Genomic DNA, 17,912 nt, shown 5'->3' on the forward strand with positions numbered 1-17,912 from the left:
AAGGTCACAAAGGCCCAGCGCTTTGACGAATTTCAAGAACTTGCTGGGCGCTTTTGAGGTGATGTGATCCTTCACCCACACATACTAGTAAATGGAGTCATCCTATGTATCCAAAGATTATTTCTTTAAAAATTTTAGCATACTCTTAGGGTAAAGTTAGCTTCGCTAAAGTATTGTGTATTCGAGAGAAACAAGACCTTCTACAATTTTGACCACACGATTGATTTTCACATTAGGTATTTAAAGAGTCTTAATGTATGTTAAGTACTTAATGTGTAGATAAACTCGTAGAAGTTTGAAACACTTTACCCATTTCGTCAGAGGTCCTTATAGGCAAAACCATGCAATGAAGATCTACGATATTTTTGGTATTTTTTACATTTATTATTGTAAATCTTCAGTCTCCCATATATGTTGACCTCGTATCGGAGTCCAAGTTTTGTATTTCAGTATTTTTATTTGCATTTAAAGATATTTGAGGGTCAAGAAAACTATCGTACCACCAACTACATTCCTCTAAGAGATCTTCATCTTGGATGCATTCATACCAATATATTCTTTCAGTATTCCCACCTATTGACTTGTTCAGCAAACGTCGACGATGATCTCCACGGTATAGAAAATCTATGTAACTTAAAGTATCAAATGCATCAAATTCCTTTACTATTTCATTGGATTCCATTTCAATATCAGCATAATCATCGACGGCCTCCATTAATACTCGTACAGATGAGATTATCATGTCGATACGTTGTAAATCAACTTTTTCATGTGGTAGTATCCTCGCTCTTACAGATGCTACTTCTTCTCCTACTCTTTGTTGGATGCGAATTAAGGATTGTTTTTTTGCAGCTTCATAAGCTAAATGTTTTTTCTCAAGCCGAGTTTCTCTCTCTAGCTTTTCCTCATCAACACGCTTGCGAGACATTAGAATGCTTAATAAACGATTCAAATTCAACTCATCCCATTTACGTTTCATTCGTTCTGTATATGAAAGGTTTTTTGATTCATCTCTGACAAAATAAAAAATTTATTTGATTAGAAGAAATAATAAATAATAAAAAATGAACACGTATTAAATAATACTTATTCTCATCTCCTCCTTCTTTAACTTTGCGTGTTGCATTTATTATATACTCCTTTTCGAGGCGTTCTAATTCTTTCCTGGTATCTATTTCGGCCTGACGTTTTGCTTCAATTATATCACGATTATTTTCGAAGTACTGATGTTCCCAAGCCTGAATAGATTTTTTACGGTTCTCTTCCTTACTAAAATACTCTTTTACTCTCTGATACAAAGGATAATATATTTATATGCCAATAATATTATTTTTCACGAACTAACCTCCAATTCTTTCGGCTCTCGGGTATAAAAACTTTGTGGTAACTTCATCATCCGGAAACTACTATTATAATCACCTATCCCAAGTAGCTTCTCCGGTTCTGAAGGGCGATGTTCCGATATCGCCGTAATTATTCCACCACCCAAAATGTCATTGTAGCAGGCATCATCGTCTCGCGCTTAATAATATGGGAAAATCTTATGTTATATGATTGGTAAAACATCCAAAGTTCCATAACGTTAAGGTTTTATTTTTTTTGTTTATTTAATTATGCTTTCGCAACATGTCGCAGAGTAAATAAATATAATATAAACAAGTAAGGAAAGGCTAAGTTCGGGTGCAACCGAACTGTTTATACTCTTGCAACTTACAAGAATCAAAGCCAGGGAAATACTTTAAGGTGTAAAACCAATCACATGGAGTAAAGTCAGCCGGATGTTCGAAAGTCCTGATATTAGTTATATAATAGCTGGGCTAAGTTTTCGCTCTAGTTTATTTATTTTAGGCACAAAGATACACTGTTATGAGTAAAAACACGCTTTCCTCTTGCTCCTGCGATCCTCTGTATCAAATAACAACTATATATCTTAATTTAGTGCTTAGTTATGACACTTTATTTGCTTTCGGTTAATGGCGATTCGTGGCCACGGCAGTGGTCTGACTACGCCCATCTACGAACTCGAAATTTTCTTTGTACTAAGGAATCCACGTACCAAGATTCATCGAGATATCTTAATTTTTACTCCAGTAACGAACAGATGGACAGACAGTCAACCGGATTTCAACCTTTCTATATATATATTTACCCTACATCTACATATCTTGCTTAGTTTTAGATACGTACAACTCTTATCTGAACAAAAAGGAGAGTATTATAGTTTGTTCACATAACGGTTGTTTGTAAGTCCTAAAACTAAAAGAGTCAGATATAGGGTTATATAAACCAAAGTGATCACGGTGACGAGTAGAGTTGAAATCCGGATGTCCGTCTGTCCGTCCATCCGTCCGCCCGTGCAAGCTTTAACTTGAGTAAAAATTGAGATATCATGATGAAACTTGGTACACGTATTTCTTGGCTCCATTAGAAGATTAAATTCGAAGATGGGCCAAATTGGCTCACTGCCACGCCCATAAACTGGCGAAAACCGAAATGTAAAATGTCATAACTAAGCCATAAATAAATAATAAGTTTTTTGTATATATCTCTGAAACCGCTATAGCTATGTCAACCAAACCTATAGAGTCGTTTCCATTAGGCATTTCCACATACAGTTCAAAAATGGAAGAAATCGGATAATAACCACGCCCACCTCCCATACAAAGGTTATGTTGAAAATCACTAAAAGTGCGTTAACTAACTAACAAAAAACGTCAGCAACACTAAATTTTACGAAAGAAATGGCAGAAGGAAGCTGAACCGAGGCTTTTTTTAAAAATTGAAAATGGGAGTGGCGTCGCCCACTTATGGACCAAAAACCATATCTCAGGAACTACTCAACCGATTTCAATGAAATTCTGTATATAATAACCCTGATGACATGTACTGGTAATATGGGTGAAATCGGTTCGCAACCACGCCTTCTTCCAATATAACGCTACTTTGAATTCCATCTGATGCCTTCTCTGTATAATATATACATTAGGAACCAATGATGATAGCGGAATAAAACTTTACACAAATACGGTATTTGAGCTGAGGTATTTCTTGTGGAAAAATTGTCGTGATCGGACTATAACTTTTCAATACAATTAAAATAAATAAAAATCCAATTCAATACTCAAAGTACACAAATTGATCTAATCTAATTAATTGTACAGCAAAATAAAAATATATGTAATGACGGATAATGAAATCTCAATTATCACTTTATCATGCGAGAGTATAAAATGTTCGGTGACACCTGAACTTAGCCCTTCCTTACTTGTTACTCTTAACTTTACATTGTTGAGCTATTTTTGTGAGTCAGTTAAGCTCTGGTCAAAACTTTATTATATAAACTTCAATTAATTAATCATGCGAATTGCTTTTTAAGGAATGTTGTGGGGTTTACATTTTCTAATATTAAGATAATTGTTTTTATTATAGCAATTACCTAAAATATCCCAAGCCTCCATATTTCCATCAATACGAGTGAGATATAAAATTCCAGGTCGTGATTCACTCCATGTAACAGCTGTTAAATCTGCGGAGCATTTTCTCCAAAATATTGGCGAATAATTAAAATTTTCTTTCCACACAGCAAATATAGTCCGACCTATTGAAACAAATACAACTGGATAAAATGGATTTTTTCTTATTGCAATTACTGGCCCATCATGAACTCTAGCAAAATTTATTGATTTAGAAACGTTTTCGCGGCATTCTTCATCAGCATATGAACCTAACCAATTCAGTCTTTCAATGTGTCCATAAAATGATGAAGTTATAACTGACTGTCTGATTTCCTTTGGATTAATTGGTTCTAAAATCGTAGTAAAATTATTCGAATTTACTCTTTTTTTTGCAGAATCTGGAATCTTGCAATGAAATACAGATGAATCGCAAAATATAGATGTTATCGGTTCATTAAACACAATAGTAAATATAGGTTTTAGCACTTTATTTTTATATATGGACTCGCTCTGTGTCAGAGCTTTGGGTTGGTCATGTCTTAATGTTCCGGCTTGAAGTTTCTTATCATTTGTTGAATCCAAGTCCCAGAAAGATATTGTTCCATCCACAGAGCAAGTGAGAAAGAATTTATGCACAATCTCTTTATTTGGATCATTTAGAGTCTTTCCAAAAGAATTTACATAAAAATGTTGACCCAGCCAATAAATACCAGTAATTGAAGACTTTTGTGATACCTCTAAAGCTGATGACATGACGGGCGGTACAATAGCATCTTCATTTATCTGTATTGTCCATTTTAAAAAATCAGCTATTAAAACACGATATTTCGATTGTGCCGCTGTTAGTATTTCTTCAGCGTCAAGCTTTTCTGCCCGACCTTGTAAATCCCAAGCAATTATTTGACCATTTTTACCTCCACCGAATAAAAGATTGGGGTCATGTGGACAAAATGATAGAACGGTCACTTCTTGAGATGTTTCAAACTCTAACTTGTAATTTAAATTATCAGCAAAGCTCCACATTAATATCGGATTTGGCTGTAATACAGCCCGTTGAACTACATCCACATGTCGTGAGACTAAAAGTTGTTAAGCATTAAGTATACTAAAATCAATTTAAAAAAATATGTACTTAATTCAACTGTAGCAGGAGTATTAAATGTATAAGAGGTTGCAATTAATCCCGACAAAGAGGAATACCAATCTATCCCACAAACGTAGCGTTCATAGCTTTTGGAAATATTTGCAAAACACAAGGTTTCTTCTAAATGTGGAGTGGTATAGTGTTCAATCGGTTTATTACAAATGTATGCATAATCATTACTAAAAATATGAAAAGAAACAAAAATACATAATAAATTAGCAGTGTAATAAATACATGATGAGGGGACCTCATTCCGCATTTAAGATTAATATTGTTAATATTATTCAAGATGACTAACAAAGCGAATAATTAATAAGATCTTTATCTTTTTAATCAAAAATAGTTATATTCACTAATTCGGATGTAAGCGTTTAACACCGATGTTACTTATTTTCGCACATAACTTACCGATACATATCAATTTGATTAAACTCAAGGGTGTCCAGTAAGAGTCGAATATTAGATGACATTACGGGCTGTGGTTTAGGTGTTCGGGGCTCTATTGGTGACGGGGTTGGACTTCGGCTGGACCCATGTATTTGATTCTTAGAGGTCTCGTCTTCTGATGTTTCATCCAATTCATCTTTGTTTTAAAAAGTTATTGAAATTTAATTAATTTAGTCTTATGAATAAGTTAATCAAAAACCTTCATCATTTATTTCATATAGATATTGTGCCCAAGCATTTGTTGGAAATGTAGGGTCGGTTTGCTGTTCAAGATCTATTAAAGTTGGAGCGGATTGTATTCCAATGGTAACTCGACGCCGCGTAACATTTTCAATTTTTATTAAATCACTAGGTAATAGCTCTACATATCCATCTCGTATATCCGAAGATTTTCGTAAAGAAAATTCTTTGAGCTCAGGTATCCTTAAAGGATATACACTCTGCACCTCGACCTCTAACGGACTTGAGTGAGCTTGCTCTATGGTCATATTTACTTCATTTTCACTACCTAGCGATATCCATCTACGAGGCTTTTTTATCAAACGTTTGTTTACAAGCCACCGCTCATACAGCTCCATATTTCGAATTATTGTTAATGCTATTTTCGCGTCGGCAGGACTTAAAAAAACAATGAACGGATCACCCTCAGGAACATCATCTTGGTTCTCTGTTAAAATTGGTGTGTAACCAAATAATAAATGGTCCTCTAAATTAAACCCTTCAAGAGCTGAGCTCATAAAATCACCATCTTCTATATTTTGAAATTGGTCTACTAAGTTTTTATATTTTATTTGTTTCCAAGGGAATTCTTGAGTAACATTTAATCCAACCAAAAGTTGTAAACGTCGCTGAACATTTTCTCTGCAAGTTAAAATAATGTTAATATTATTATATGAATATATTTAGATATAAATACTTCAGGATTATTTGATGACAGGATGGCAAACTAAAAAGGCTTCGCCAAGCTTCAGCAATATCATAGTTATGCTCTGGATTGCCTTCATCATCTGAATCAGGTTCTCGCCACTTCTTAGCTTGCAGTTTACCTGTTGTTACTCTTTAAATTGTAAAAATAAGAAACATTTAAATCAAAGCCTTAAATAAATTATCCCTACAAATGAACATCGGAGTCTTCTTCTGCAGGCATATCATCTTGTTCAGTAATCACAGTATTCACTGTGGTTGGCTTGGCTAAATGACTCTTTGATGGTTTTCTACGCGATTGCGGTTTAAAGTTCAAGCTGGTAATAGACTTTGACATTTTCTTCTTAAAAATGAATTCGAATGATTTTTTTTATATAGGAAATAAAAATTAAATTAAAAACTTACAATTAGCTTTTTATTGACTGAAGAATCTGTTTAATGTTGATTTTCATTTTAATTCTATGGCAACAAAAATGTTTTTTTTTTTTCTTTAAACAAAAGTAGAGTAGTACATATGTACTAACTGGTAAAAATAAGCTCTTTTATAACTTTTTGTTTCTTTATTTTTAAACATTGAGTAACTATGTTTATAAAAAACAAAAGGAAATACTAAAGGTACATGCGTAATTTAGGTTACCTTGTGTAACCTTGGCCGAGGCCTAGGAAAGTAACTACGAAGCTCCAATGCGAATGTGGAACTCATAACAGAGAATATAGTTTTATAATTATATAAACATTATTCTACATTATCTGTATGTATTTTGCAGGATTCTGAATAAGTAATATGACATTTAAAGCATACAGTGCTGAACACATAGAGCGCGACATCTGTCAAATATTAAAATATACACGTTCTTATGGGCACAGTTATTTAGGCAGCTGCACGACTACACGACTGCAGGCCGTCACTTGTCGCTCTCGCTAACTTGAAAATATTATTAAATTTGCCACCGACAGCAGGACGACAGTAGAGTTGACAGTAGGACGGCTGTTAAGTTGACAGTAGAGAGAAGTGACGCCACTAATAAGTGGAATATAAAATTATTCAAAGCTTTAACAAACCTTACGTTATTTGTAGTTTTTGACAATGTCGCATGCAGTCTGTCGCGCTCTCTGTGTTCAGCACTTAACGCTCTACGCGACACGACATGGCAGCACGACGTCAGGAAACCATTTCCATTTGTAAGAAGGCAGCGTCATAACAATAGATGGCATGTACAAAAAACAACACAGCTGTCCATTTTGCATGTACACAATTTCGTTGTGGCCATACTAATACCTTTCACTTCAATGAAATTTTAACATTTTGTTCAAAGTGAAATTTTTTATGCAAAAAATAAGTAAATTGGTAAATATTTTTGTTTTAAATTATCAATTGTTTTACAAATGATATAACAGGGCTATTTTATGCTTTTATTTGTAAAATAACGTCAGGTTAGAGCCTTAAGTAATTTTACATTTTACATGTTAGTGGCATCACTCCTCTTGCTCTCGTTTATACGTTCTCTGTTAGGTTCGCAAAAGCTTTGAAACGGCAGCACTGTTGGTGGGCACTACCAGCAGAGAACGTAAATTTAGAAAAGGCAGAGAACGTATATCATATAATTTACGTTCTCGGCTAAAACTTTGGAACAACGTACATGAGTGTGAATTTTCTCGTTTCAAGTGCAGTTTTGGTTTTACGGAAAAGGTAAATTTTTTTCAATTCTAAATATTTGACTCTCAATGTTGACTTATTGTAGCTTGCCTCGACCTTTAACCAATATTGCGAAAATGTCTAGTGAAGTTGAGAAGGCACAAACAGCGGGTGTCGCCGAAGATACTATTTTCGGAAAAATTTTGCGAAAGGAAATTCCATGCAATTTCATATATGAGGATGAGAAGGTTAACTTATAACTCTTTTTTTTACATGGTTTTTACAATTTCTTGTTTTTAGTGCGTCGCATTTCATGATATAAATGCTCAAGCACCTACACACTTTCTTGTAATACCTAGGAAGCCCATCATGCAACTGTCGCAAGCAAGCGGAGATGACAGTCAATTACTAGGCCATCTTATGTTAGTAGGTGCAAAAGTAGCCAAAGATCTAGGATTAGACAAAGGCTACAGAGTTGTTATAAACAACGGTCAACACGGAGCACAATCTGTTTATCATTTGCATCTGCATTTTCTCGGAGGACGTCAAATGCAATGGCCTCCAGGCTAAGATTTTCGATAAAAAATCAGATAATAAAAAATAAAAAAAGATCATTATAAATACTCCATTCTAAAGTACTATTTATTAAGGATATGACAAAGGTAACATTTTACATAAGCATACATACAACACATTCTCAAACTAGTATCTCCTTTTATTTTTGGTCCTTTTTAATCAAGTAAGTTGCGAGCTTATTCTGTTCCCAACTTCCGCACTTGCATGTTTTCTTCTATCTGAGGATGCATTGGGCGGGTCTCGAGAATGATTTTTCTTCTCAATTACACGGTCGAAAAAACGAGATAATTTTACGGCATCAGTTGTTCCTGCAGCAAAACTACGAGAATCTCTACAATTTAACCATATTTCTTCCGAACCACAATGCTCAGCTGTAATTTTTTCCATGTATTTTAGAAATAAAGCATTAAATTTACTGTACTTACCGATCGAACCAATTTTTTGAAGTTGGTTTGATTTCCGTTTTTCCTCTGATAGGTCTAGTTTTGCACCAACTACTAGCATGGGAAGTTGTGTCGATCCTAAAAATTGCTCTGGATCAAATGTATTGTCACGACTTAAATTCCTATTGTCCTTTCCATCTTTATTAAGGATTTCAAAAAGCCAATGCCGTAAATTCTCTTGACTTTTACGATTTGTTAAGTCATGAACTAGAATAATTCCATGTAAAGTTGTATAAAACACACCTCTCGTATTTCTATGGCTTAAGGACCCACCAATATCAAACAGTTCAATAAAATACGTTTTTTGATGAGGGGTCCCTTCCTTATATTCGTGAAGTTTGACTTCTATATTGCATCCGACAGTCCATCCTGGACGGGTTAAGGATTCACTATGTGCTATCAAGTGTGTTAAACATGTTTTTCCAACTCCTAGAATTGAATGTCGCATATAAAATACACTGCGTTCAACGCAACCAATAAAACATAATAAAATATATGTACATACATACCTGAATCTCCTACTATAAGCACTCTAGCTTTTTCAATGTTATTTGCCATCACCATTCATAAAGATATATGTTTGTTTGCAAAAATTGAATTTAGTTAAATAATTTAAATATGAATAATTATTAAAAATTAGCGATCTTTCGTCGAACTATTTGAATCAAATCTTTGATTTCAAAATACTTATATATGGGTTTGTTTTAATCAATTAAGGCGAATCAAAACATAATCAGCTGTTCTATTGCTATAGAAGGAAATAAAAATGAACAAACTCGCTGTCATTGCCACCTCGGTGCTTTATGGCTTATCACATAGATATTTTGACCGCGCCTTTACTGTTAATGTTTTGATCCAAGCAAATTTGATTTTTTGGTCGTTCACCAATTAATCTCATTTTTAGTGCAAATTTTTATTGTGTAAAATGTTTTATGAAAGTTTATATTCTTCATTTTGGCCCAATGCCTTTTGTCATTCTTCGGGCAGAGGTTGATTCCGTGCTCACTAAATTGTGTATCCTTATAAGCAGCACTCAACTTGTCCAGCTGATCACAATACACTTCAAAATTCCATTGAAATCCCACCCAAAAGATACCCTTCGATTATCGGGATAAGAAGTGGAACAATACGCTTCAAAAATTGATCATTTCTTCATGAACGGTCGCATTAGACAAATTTAATGTTTCAACATCAATCTCATCAATTGTTATTCGACGATTTTCAACGACCAACAACTTCATTTTATCTGCACCAGTTTCAAGAGTACTTCTTGGACGTGGTGCATCCTCAAAATCGAAATTACTAGAAGGGAATATTGCAAAATAATTTTGGCATTGACGCTAGGTTAACCCACCTTGTCCGTATACATTATAAAATTTTCGCCTTGCTTTAATTAAATTTTTACCCTTTTGAATGTAAACCAGTAAAACATGCCCTAAAGGCGGTCTACCATCTTAAAGGACCTACAACTTCTATATGCAGACTTTTTTCAAATTAACTTAAAAATTATGTGAATTAATCAAATAACTAAGTTTTTAGTTTTTTAATTGTTATCATGTCCAAAAAATTTGTTCTTTTACGATCTCGACTCAAAATTTCATAGGTCCAAAAAGAAAATTTGGAGAAATTACAATCATAACGTCTTAATAATCAGAATTTAACTTATTAATCATGGCGCTGGAGAGAAATAATGAATCTGTTGAATGACCAGAGGAAGCATTGAGTTTACAAATAAACGTAAAAATCGCATATCCGGGAAATATTCTACGGATCATTCTTAACAAGAGGACATGGGTCTAAAACCAGTTTCGACCCAGCGATTTTAAAAGCGGAGTTTTTTAAGAATCATAAAAATTTTACCGTGCATTTTGATATTCTCTTGATCATTTGTTGGAATTAGTCAAAGCGGATAACTATTATCACATATCTCCCATACAACCGATTATTCAGACTTTTTAAATATTCATTATCTTAATACATTTCCTTATATCTAATTTTGTATACTCTTGCTACATGTTTCTGCAGAATATAATAGTTTTGTTTACCGCTTGTTTTTATCACCTAATGATAATCCAGTCAGATTTTGGGTTATATATATATTATATATATGATCAGAATGATGAGACGAGTTTAAACCCGAGTGACTATCTGACTGTCCGTCCCTGCAAGCTGTAACTTGAGAAAAATTTGAATATCCTAGGAAACTTATGATATGTTCCTTGATAAAAAAAAGTATGAACGAGAACGTTATCGCACCACTGCCACACCCACAAAACGCTATTAAAGGAAAACCTATAAGGTGCCATAACTAAGCACTAAATTAAGATATAGAAGAATTTGGCACAAAAGATCTCAGTAGGAAGGCACCTGTGAACTAAAAATTTATAAAAAGTGGACGTGGCCCCACCCTGTAATAAGTTTAATGTACATAACCAAAATTGCCTCAAGATAAGACCTATGAGGACCCCTTCCGACCGTGTGAAAATGAAATAAATCATATCATAACTTCGCCCAGTCCCCATATAACGGAGTTGTTAAAATCTACTAAAGCGCGTTAAATAAATAACCAAAATCTCCAGAGACATTAAATTCTACTGATATGGTATGGATACAGTTTTATAAGAAGCGATATAAAACTTGTACAATGGGCGTGGCAATATGTGAGTTATCTTAATAAAATTGAGAGTGCTTTTTTTTCCATAACAGTGTTTGTTTGGGCCTAAAATGGATAAAATTGGGCGAAAGCTTGACCTTTCATTAGCCTATGACCTTTTAATTATATGTAGTTGCCAATACTTAGCTAGACTTGAATGTTAATAAGACAAAAACATCTAATTATTTATTTAACGATCTACTTAATGACAAAACGGATTTTGAATACTGCTATCATGATGAAATTTTTGAACAAGTAGTTGTGTGTAGAAGCGAGCTTTGGCGGCAGCGATTCAGCCAAGTCGACTCCAGCCAAATTAAACATGTGTTCACTACTGGGCGAAAGAACTGCATACTTATTCTTACGTTGGATGTGATTTTGCGTTCCTTCATATTTGGCACTCATATCACCACCATTATCGTAACTCTGTTCAAAACAATCTTCTAATGCTTTGCAAATTAAAGCTGCAACAGCTTTTTCGTGACTATCTATAAAAAAGAGAAAACGTTCGCTTATCGGCTAGCACAACGTTTAAATAAAGGTTCGAATTAATGGTCTATCAAGAGCATTATAATTTTTAATAATTCACATGTTTTTTTTGAAAGTACGTGCCCCACAAACATAAGGTGTTAGACAGCACGGAAAGGAGCTTAGAAATCTAACGCAGAATAACTCTTGCCAACAGGTGCTACTTCGGAATGCGTAGGCAATTGAGAAGTAAAGTCGTGATATATGGTGCAGAGGCATGGACGATGACAAGATCTGAAGAGTCGCCGTTACGAGTTTTCGAGAGAAAGGTTCTGCGAAAGAATTATTTGGGCGTTGGCCACGGCGAATATCGCATTCGATAGAACGAGCAGTTTGAGATATACCACGACATTGACGTACTTCAGCGAATTAAAAGGCAGGCGCTACGTTGGCTAAGTCATGTTGTCCGAATGTATGAAAACATTCCATCTCTGAAAATATTCGACGCAGTACCCGCGGGGGAGTAGAGGAAGAGAAAGACCTCCACTCCATTGGAAAGACCAGGTGGAGAAGGCCCTGGATTTGCTTGGAATCTCCAATTGAAGCCACATAACGGAAAGAAGAAACGACTGGCGCGCTGTTGTTAATTCAGCTTTAATCACGTAAGCGGTCTATATTCCACTAAAGAGAATAAGTTATTGGCTCATGTGACGGAAATAAAACTTCGTTTAGTTGCAACAGTTACCAGCAAACATTTTTTTAATTCGAAATTCAATGCTAAAAGGTTCCTTCTACTCAAAATATTTTATTCAGATGACATTTACATAAGAGGAAGTATACATATATCTCAAACTGGAATTTTTCCACAAAATTTGGTATTAACTAAAAGCTGTAATAAACAAATTCATTTACTGTGGATGTACATAAGTATGTATGTAACATCAATTAAAAGCAAAATTTTAGTAATAAATTAAACTGTTTTGTTCCTTTGGGTTTTTAAGGTCTAATCATGTTTAATAGGTAAAAGCTTTCCTATCGCTTTTTGCATTATATACAACAAAACAGCAATAGGACAAAGTTTTAATTATAAACAAGCTCGCGAGTACATATGTATATCAAATGAGTGTATATAAAATATCTAAAATCACGTTGCTACTTAACTGCGAAGTGGTTTACCATTTCTTCATATTCAAAGATATTCAGCTTTTTGAGGTACTATGACCAAACATATTCAGTTAAGATCGAATCGCAGTTGAGCAAACACGTTCCGGTCTCGCTACATCAAAGCAGCTATTTACAGTTACGCAATTTCAAAATTTGAAAAATTTTGATCTTTTCATAAATAATACGTTAAAGCAATAGTGTTATGCAGCAAAAAAGTTTATGTATTTTATTAGTCCTATTTGGAGTCGTAGCGCAAGGTAAAACATATATAAATATTTTCAGTTATTTTTATGTATATGGAAGTGATTCCTTTCAAATCGACGATATGTACGGACATATGCATAAAGCGAACGTATGTGTGGTTGAAAGTAAAAGTAATACAGCAATAGATCAATAAGTAGTATGTATATATGTATGTGTGTATATGGCCACATGGTTGGATGTTATGTAAAACTTCAACGATGCATTCGTATTTATTGCACATGCAGAGCATACGTATGTATATACATGCATACATACATACATATATATGTAGTAGTTTGAGTATAATATTTGTATAAAATTGAGTAGCAGTATAAAACATTATATAACACTTGTATATACATATGTATATACTAGGTGATTTTATGAGTACATATACATATGTGTATGTATAAAAATGCAAATATGAATGGAAGTATAATAAGTATTGCTATGCACAAGGTGCAATAATCATTACCCACTTTCAAGTGAAGTGGAGCATGAAACTTATATTGTACGATCTAGCCAATCATTAACTGTAGTTATTGGACATATTTACCTTTCTACCTATAAATGAATATTTGTATTTACACACACTGCACCGTTTAGGCAGCCAAAACAATTCCGGTTAAATAAACGAGCTTTCAAAATTCGTTTTCAAATTAAGGCCATTCTTCAACCATTTGATATGAGCGTTTGGAAAGAACCCTGTTTTATCAATTTATTAAGTATTATTATGTATTCATGAACATGCATATACACATTTGTATGCACCCTATAGGAAATCGGTCAATAAATAGTGTTAATCAGAATTCAGAATTAATTCAGGTTGTGAGCAGGGTTACTGTCAAGGAATGTTTATTATATTAAAGTTTAAGTTTTATTATATGTCAACATTTCTATTGGTTACTTTTTTCATATATGTAGCAGATCGAAGCCAACGCACGTATAATCCAATTATTTGTTCATAACATCCTTTTGCCTTGTGAGCCGCAAAGCAATTCATCACAGCATCTAAGAGAATATACACACTTAATACTTTTCACATTCGGCTGCAAAAAGAAGTTATTATGTCAATTATGTTGTCGTGAAAAATCGTGAGGCCGCAACTAATTTCACATTAGTTTCAATTCTTTCTAATCCATAGTTAAAACCAAAGCATAAGTGTCACAACTATATTTGGGTACTTGCATTGATTTTCTTACTATCTACATATAGCTCGGATGAGATTCGATTAAGTAGAAATAAAGTACAAAATGTTTGCAGAATACTTCTTGATGTCTATTATTAGGTATTAAAAATATATATTGTTCTATTTTCTTGTTCGCCTTGACAGTATGCATAACCACAACTAAAACGACTTCTTTTGCAACTAGGTTTCAAATAATTGCCGCTAACAAATGTAGGTACATACATATGTACACATTTAGTTGATGCATATAATATGCAGTATAAATTTATTATGATTTATAAGGCTAATAATCTCACCAATGACATAAAAATTTAATTTTTCAAAATACTTGGAAAATCTTCATGTTAGTAATAAAATACAATTTTTATACCCTGAACCGGGTATATAAGATTGGCACGAAGTTTGTAACACCCAGAAGGAAGCGTCGGAGACCCTATAAAGTATATATAAATGATCAGTATGCTGAGCTGAGTCCGTCTGTCTGAATATATACGAACTAGTCTCTCAGTTTTTATGATATTATTTTGAAATTTTGTAAACGTCATTTTCTCTTCAAGAAGTTGCTCATTTGTCAGAACTGCCGATATCGGACCACTATAGCATATAGCTGCCATACAAACTGAACGATCGGAATCAAGTTCTTATATGGAAAACTTTAACATTTGACAATGTGCCTTGACAAAAGTTGGCACATGTTATTTTCTAAGATAATAATGTAATATACAAAGAATTTGTTCAGATCGGCTTACTACAGCATATAGCTATCATACAAACCGAACGATCGAAATCAAGGGCTTGTATGGAAAACTTTCGCATTTTACGTGGTATCTTCACGAAATTTGACATGGATTACTGCTTAAGGTAATAACATAATCTCCGAAAAAATTGTTCAGATCGGATTACTATAGCATATAGCTTCCATACAAACTGGACACATAGTTACTAAAAGAAATACAATTGTGAAGGGTATATTAGCTTCGGTGCAGCCGAAGTTAATGTTTTTTATTATTCGCATTAACTTTAAAAGGCACGTTTAAAAAGATTGTGTCCTTTATTAAATCAAAACTCAATAATCGCAGCTCCCAACAGAAGGCAAGAATTTTTATCCTTTCAAAGAAAAAGTTATTAGTTTGCATAATTAGTGGTTGTATTTGTTCATTTTGAGATATAGTATAAAAAAATATGTATGTACAAACACTTACATATGTATGTACATACTTTCAATACTTTCATAAATACATAATATATCTACTTATGCATTTATGTACATACATACATACATCCATGTAAGCCATATATCGGTTAAATAATACGTTTATTACCGGAGGGCTCTACCAGATATTTCTGTTAAAGTTTCTTGAGGCCGAATAGGCCTAAAACTGTTATACGTATAAATGTGTGACTGCTCATCCCTTTCTTACGCATAGGGGTTATGAGTTGTAACGTGCGTATGTATCAGTTTCTATGATTTTAATGTTTGAAGTTTCGGATATTCGCAAGTCGCGGCATGCTTTGGCATGTACATACATATATTCGTATGTACATATTTGTCCATACCTTTTAAATACCATGAATTGGTTTGCTGCATTGCAAAATATGACATTTTCTCAATTACCACAAAAAAACCTGTTTTTTGCTTTAAAGCAATTTTTCGCCTGTTGCTATGTAATGGCTTTTCAGTTAAAAAAATTACAAAAAATATAGATAAATTCGAAAAATTGCTAATTTAATTAAAATCATAGATATATTTATGTATGTATGTATTTCTAAAATATTTTCCTATGCATATATACTACTATTTTATTACTAAAGAAAATTACTGATATACAAAAGAACGCGAAATCCGTGAATCTAGGGGTGGGGATTAGATTAAACCATCATCTAAACAAGCCGGATAGATACAACAACGGGATATTTTTAAAATATATATTATACTAGAGGACCCGTCCACGTTTTACTGTTGCTGATATGTTGTTAGTACTACTAATACCATCCAAGTGATTTCTATCATCATTTTCAAATGATTCTTAGATACATGAATTTTGAAGAAATGTATTTATGAATTGTATTGAATTTTAACACAAAGAGATAAAAAATATCCTATGTCCTAAGCTACCTCCCCACCAATTTTCGGCTAAATCGGTTCAGCCGTTCTTGAGTTATAAATGCTGTAACTAACACAACTTTCTTTTATATATATATACTATAGATTATATATGTACACTTTTATTGTATCTAATGTTGCATATACAAATTCCAAAAATAGTAGAATGCACCAGAAATTTTTGAAAAAGTCGAAGTTAATTAATTAATCAACTATTATATGTTGATGTGTATTTAATACTGTTATTGAAGGTCATGGCGGTCCCATTCAAACATCCGAGTGCCCGGAAAAGATAGGTGAACAGGCATATGCTCACACTGAGCGATGTGATCAATTTTTTCTATGTACAAATGGTACTTTGACTTTGGAAACCTGTGAAAACGGCCTCTTGTTCGATGGGAAAGGATCAGTACATAATCATTGCAATTATAACTGGGCTGTTGATTGTAACGGGCGAAAATGGGATCGTAAGTATTATTCACTTTTATATTATAAATAAATAAACTAACCCTTTTTTGCTATAGCGACACCGATAACAACACCTGGTTGTGATTATCAGTTCGGTATTTACCCTGTATCAAAAGAGTGCACCACCACATATATAAAGTGCGCATTCGGTGAGCCAATCGAGCAGGAATGCGATGCAGGATTAGCTTATGACGACAGAATTCATGGTTGTAACTGGCCCGACCAACTATTAGATATTTGCAATCCAGAAGGTAGGTTATCAAATAACTGAAAATTCAGGTAAAACACATTTATTTTATACAGCTGTCGTCGGTTTCAAATGTCCAACCAAAGTTGATTCCGGATCCCCAGCTGCACGCTTTTGGCCGTTCCCACGTTTTCCTGTTCAAGGTGATTGCCATCGATTAATAACATGCGTTGAAGGGTATCCACGTTTGATCACATGCGGGGAAGACAAAGTATTTGATGAAAATACACTTACTTGTGAAGAGGCGGAATATGCATCCTCTAAATGTAACAACTTTGGAAAATAACTGACATGATTGGTTTCTTTTTAATAGACAAATACTCTGTAAATAATTTTGCACAATATTTACAATATTTTTTTTGTTTTATCTTAATAAAAAAAATGTGTATATAAATAAAATGGATATACATTACTAATCAACTGAATAGGTTAATATAATTTCGTTTATATATCTCGGTGATCATGAACCTATTCTGTTGAGCCGTAGTGACTATAGTCATAAGTATGTACATACATACATATTTACTTAAATTTTTATATATATTAAAAATTAATTTGCCATATGTTCCTTCCACTTACGTGGTTATAACCAAGTTAACAACAGCACCGATTGATCGATTTAACTCTATGTCGAAGTACAGAAAAAACATCCCCATCTGATGGAAAAAAGCACTCTTCCACCATCACAACCGCCGCCATATTCTCCCGGTTTGGGTTCATACGATTTCATTCTTTTAGTCGCCGTCACGGA

At 33.7% G+C, this 17,912-nt stretch overlaps 4 protein-coding genes across 6 annotated transcripts; 2 read left to right on the plus strand and 2 right to left on the minus strand.

The window, feature by feature from the left end:
* Positions 1-18: 18 nt before the first annotated feature.
* On the minus strand, positions 19-6,454 carry LOC108978811 (WD repeat-containing protein 63). Of its 2 annotated transcripts, XM_018949272.1 has the most exons (11): positions 6,376-6,454; positions 6,162-6,313; positions 5,963-6,103; positions 5,246-5,907; positions 5,008-5,182; positions 4,588-4,778; positions 4,191-4,534; positions 3,437-4,118; positions 1,346-1,521; positions 1,087-1,289; positions 19-1,013 (listed from the first exon to the last, which is right to left on the minus strand). In XM_018949272.1, the coding sequence occupies exons 2-11, from the start codon at positions 6,305-6,307 to the stop codon at positions 398-400; spliced, it is 3,336 nt and encodes a 1,111-aa protein (XP_018804817.1). In that variant the 5' UTR covers positions 6,308-6,313; positions 6,376-6,454; the 3' UTR covers positions 19-397. The 2 variants fall into 2 exon arrangements, with proteins under 2 accessions (XP_018804817.1, XP_018804816.1); XM_018949271.1 differs by having other exon boundaries at positions 3,437-4,534.
* Positions 6,455-7,549: 1,095 nt separating this feature from the next.
* On the plus strand, positions 7,550-8,234 carry LOC108978807 (histidine triad nucleotide-binding protein 1). The gene is made up of 3 exons (XM_018949264.1): positions 7,550-7,660; positions 7,713-7,854; positions 7,907-8,234. Exons 1-3 carry the CDS (start codon positions 7,611-7,613, stop codon positions 8,174-8,176), a joined length of 462 nt encoding a protein of 153 aa, XP_018804809.1. The 5' UTR covers positions 7,550-7,610; the 3' UTR covers positions 8,177-8,234.
* Positions 8,231-9,362, minus strand: LOC108978806 (rab-like protein 3). 2 transcript variants are annotated; one of them, XM_018949263.1, is made up of 4 exons: positions 9,135-9,362; positions 8,899-9,054; positions 8,608-8,832; positions 8,231-8,553 (listed from the first exon to the last, which is right to left on the minus strand). In XM_018949263.1, the coding sequence occupies exons 1-4, from the start codon at positions 9,187-9,189 to the stop codon at positions 8,342-8,344; spliced, it is 648 nt and encodes a 215-aa protein (XP_018804808.1). In that variant the 5' UTR covers positions 9,190-9,362; the 3' UTR covers positions 8,231-8,341. The 2 variants fall into 2 exon arrangements, with proteins under 2 accessions (XP_018804808.1, XP_018804807.1); XM_018949262.1 differs by having other exon boundaries at positions 8,608-9,054; positions 9,135-9,360.
* Positions 9,363-12,968: 3,606 nt separating this feature from the next.
* On the plus strand, positions 12,969-17,553 carry LOC108978812. The gene is made up of 4 exons (XM_018949273.1): positions 12,969-13,167; positions 16,698-16,913; positions 16,971-17,165; positions 17,218-17,553. The coding sequence occupies exons 1-4, from the start codon at positions 13,113-13,115 to the stop codon at positions 17,445-17,447; spliced, it is 696 nt and encodes a 231-aa protein (XP_018804818.1). The 5' UTR covers positions 12,969-13,112; the 3' UTR covers positions 17,448-17,553.
* The last annotated feature ends 359 nt before the right edge of the window (positions 17,554-17,912 follow it).

Source organism: Bactrocera latifrons, unplaced genomic scaffold, assembly GCF_001853355.1.
Source record: "Bactrocera latifrons isolate USDA-ARS-PBARC rearing strain unplaced genomic scaffold, ASM185335v1 scaffold_128, whole genome shotgun sequence".
Classification (NCBI taxonomy): domain Eukaryota; kingdom Metazoa; phylum Arthropoda; class Insecta; order Diptera; family Tephritidae; genus Bactrocera; species Bactrocera latifrons.